The sequence below is a fragment of the Mastomys coucha genome, unplaced genomic scaffold (genome assembly GCF_008632895.1).
Source record: "Mastomys coucha isolate ucsf_1 unplaced genomic scaffold, UCSF_Mcou_1 pScaffold11, whole genome shotgun sequence".
NCBI classification, from domain to species: Eukaryota; Metazoa; Chordata; class Mammalia; order Rodentia; family Muridae; genus Mastomys; species Mastomys coucha.
This window is the reverse complement of record NW_022196893.1, coordinates 5,852,605-5,855,442: the sequence shown is the minus strand read 5'-3', so window position 1 is coordinate 5,855,442 and position 2,838 is coordinate 5,852,605. Positions and strand designations below refer to the sequence as shown.

Sequence of the window (2,838 nt, the reverse complement as noted above, 5' to 3'; positions counted from 1 at the left end):
AGGCCACCCCTCCGACAGAGGACCTGGTGCATAGTCGACTCTTTCTGCATGTTGTAATCAGAGAGGGTGCGGCCATCTTCCAGCTGCTTGCCTGCAAAGATGAGACTCTGCTGGTCAGGTGGGATGCCCTCTTTATCCTGGATCTTGGCCTTCACCCTCTTGATGGTGTCACTGGGCTCCACTTCCAGGGTGATGGTCTTGCTGGACAGGGTCTTCAGTGAAGATTTGCATCTTGAACTTTTAATGAATGTGATGAAAGCACAAACCTCCCAGCGAGTGGAAACACGCTCACGGAAGGACCACTGACATGGACAAAGCCTCTCATAACTGATAAAGTTTCCTAGTAACAGCGAATGAGAAAATTTCATTATACCATCAGTAATGGCACAGAAAGCCGGGCTAGACAGGTAATAGTTACTAGGCCGTAACATTGTATGTAGGCCTAATCAATAAATTGGTTTATTTATTGTGGTAGGGTAACTTCCCGAGCATTCACATCTTAACTTGACAATCAGGATATCAGTTAACCATGTGCCTGTCTCTCTCTGCCAAGCAGGATGTCAGTTACCCAGGGAGGTCTTAGAAAGTTAAACGTTATTTGACATCTATTCAAAAGGGCTTCAGTTTGGTTCCTTCTTATAATACTACATATGGTATTAATGCACCATTTTTACCACACATTTTTGTGGAACTTCCACCCATCTCTCTTCCAACCCTTATTCCTTCCCTGTACAACATTCTTACTGCTTTTAATTCCAGTCCCATCAGCAAATTCCTTTCTGCATCAAGACCAAGGATCTGGTTTTACACCACTGGAAGTTCCTAGAAGAGTAAAGGAGGGGATCTCATGGTGTTTGTGACACTGAAAAAAAAAATGGCCTTGAAGAATTAGACGGTGCTCAGCTAGAAGCCACTATGGCAAGAAATGTTTTACTATACCTTAACTTTAACCTCTAACCTCTAACCTCTAACCTCTGCCCTAATTCTTCCTCACATCAGTACTCAAGAAGTCCTTGGAGTTACAACCTACTGACTTATTAAATCTCCTTCCACTTTGTGTGTGTGTGTGTGTGTGTGTGTGTAGACTTTAGAATATGCAGGGGGAAATAATAATAAGGATGAGGTATGAATGAAATTCTGATGAGCCTGATTTTAGAACCACTGCTGGGCTAAGACTTCTAGATTCTGACACAGATCATTTTATTTCAACCATATTTAATTAAGCACAGCACACATTGGGGAAGTGTTCAGATAAGCATCAACTCAGCCCCATGAGTACAGCAAAGGTTAAGACATGTTTACATTGAAGATCTTTACATACAGCTTCATCCATAAGATGGTTTCTTGTGGACTTAGAAACAATGCCCAAGATAAAGGCCTAGGAAGAAGAACTGAATTTTATAACCTAGAAGCAATGGTTAAGGTTTCTAAGGGAACTGGTATGGGATAAGTAAAACATAAACTCTTGAAGATCCGGCCAAGCCTAGTTCATCAGACAGCAGAAGATCACCAGGTAGTGATCTACATGAACTACATCCATTCCAGGAGAGGTAAGCCAAAAGCCCCTGCAGGAAATGGCTTCCACCTCTGGACTAAAAGAATCTGACAGGGCAGCCCCTATCCACCATTGATTGCTCATCTCCTGGGCTTCCCCACCACAAGCAAGTGCTCTTTGGAAGTGCCCTGGACTGATGTGTGACTTGATGGAGCTTCTACACATGCATGAGGCCCTGGATTCTATCTCCACCAATGGGGGTAAGAAGGGGGAGGAAGGCAGCTGAGGAGAAGGTTACATAAAGAAGGCACAGTGCAACCAGTGCTCACAAGGCAGAGAACAGGGGTCTAATCCAGCCAAACCACAAGCTCTGGGTTCAGCAAGAGACCTTGCCTCTGCAGATAAAGCACAGTGCTCTTTATCCCCCTCTCTCTTCCTCCAGCATCAGCCCTGAGGGAAGCCCACCCAATCCAAGAGGTCCCCACTCTGAGCTGGCTAACATGGGATAGCTAGTGTAGCTGCTCTAAGGGCAGAGATGTGAACTTGCAGGCAAGACTCAGTGAACTCAGTCTAGCAAAAGAAAAACAGAGATCTAGGCTAAAAGAACAAAGGGTTTATTGGTTTCAACAGGGGACATTACTAACACACGTGGCAAACCTGCAGGACCCCAGATGCTTATGTGTGGATGGTAATGGCATAATACCTTGGAATTCTGCCTCTTCAGGGTGCTGGCCATGTGTCTCCAGAGTCAAGAGCAGCAAGCCACAACAAAATGGCATTCTAGGAAGTACAGATCTGAAAGCCCTAGTAAGGAGTGGGGCACCTACCCAGAAGAGGCTATAAAGTTGACACAAGATGTTCCACTCACTACCCTCACCTTGGAGTTTCTATAACTTATAAGTCATCACTAGAGGACTCCACTAAGCAGTGTTTACACATGAGGATAAAAGGACAAGGGTGGGGTCGTTGGAAGGACCATCACAGCAAGGTCTGCAGGAGGACTGAGCCCAGGCTGAACAGAAGCACCCCTGCCATGGTCCAGGTGCAGCCTCCAGTGGGAAGGGCTGCATTGGAAATGTCTGCCTTGCAACAGGACGTTTTCACATTGATGGTAGTACCCAGGATCTCGCCTCCTGTGGGAATGGCTGCATTGCAGAGGTCTGCCTTGCAACAGGAAGTCTTCACGTTGATGGTAGAACGCAGGATCTCAATATTCTCCAGATCAGCAGGGCAGATGGGAAGACACATGCTGTTCTTTACTTTGTTTGTTTGAGAATCTGCAAGACATCAGGGAGTGACTCACTTCTTATGCAGGAACAACATAGCTTCCCAAAGTCTGGGCC

At 45.7% G+C, this 2,838-nt stretch overlaps 1 protein-coding gene and 1 pseudogene across 1 annotated transcript in view; one reads left to right on the top strand and one right to left on the bottom strand.

The window, feature by feature from the left end:
* LOC116073978 overlaps positions 1 to 2,838 on the top strand; it is a 57,395-nt pseudogene that overhangs the window by 8,079 nt on the left and 46,478 nt on the right.
* Positions 2,474 to 2,838, bottom strand: part of LOC116073984 (lymphocyte antigen 6A-2/6E-1-like) — a 3,883-nt gene continuing 3,518 nt past the window's right edge. Inside the window, exons 4-5 of the mRNA XM_031346410.1 lie at positions 2,626 to 2,772; positions 2,474 to 2,544 (exon numbers count right to left, since the gene is read on the bottom strand). Coding sequence (XP_031202270.1) covers positions 2,474 to 2,544; positions 2,626 to 2,772 — 218 coding nt within the window. The remainder of the gene's footprint in view (positions 2,545 to 2,625; positions 2,773 to 2,838) is intronic.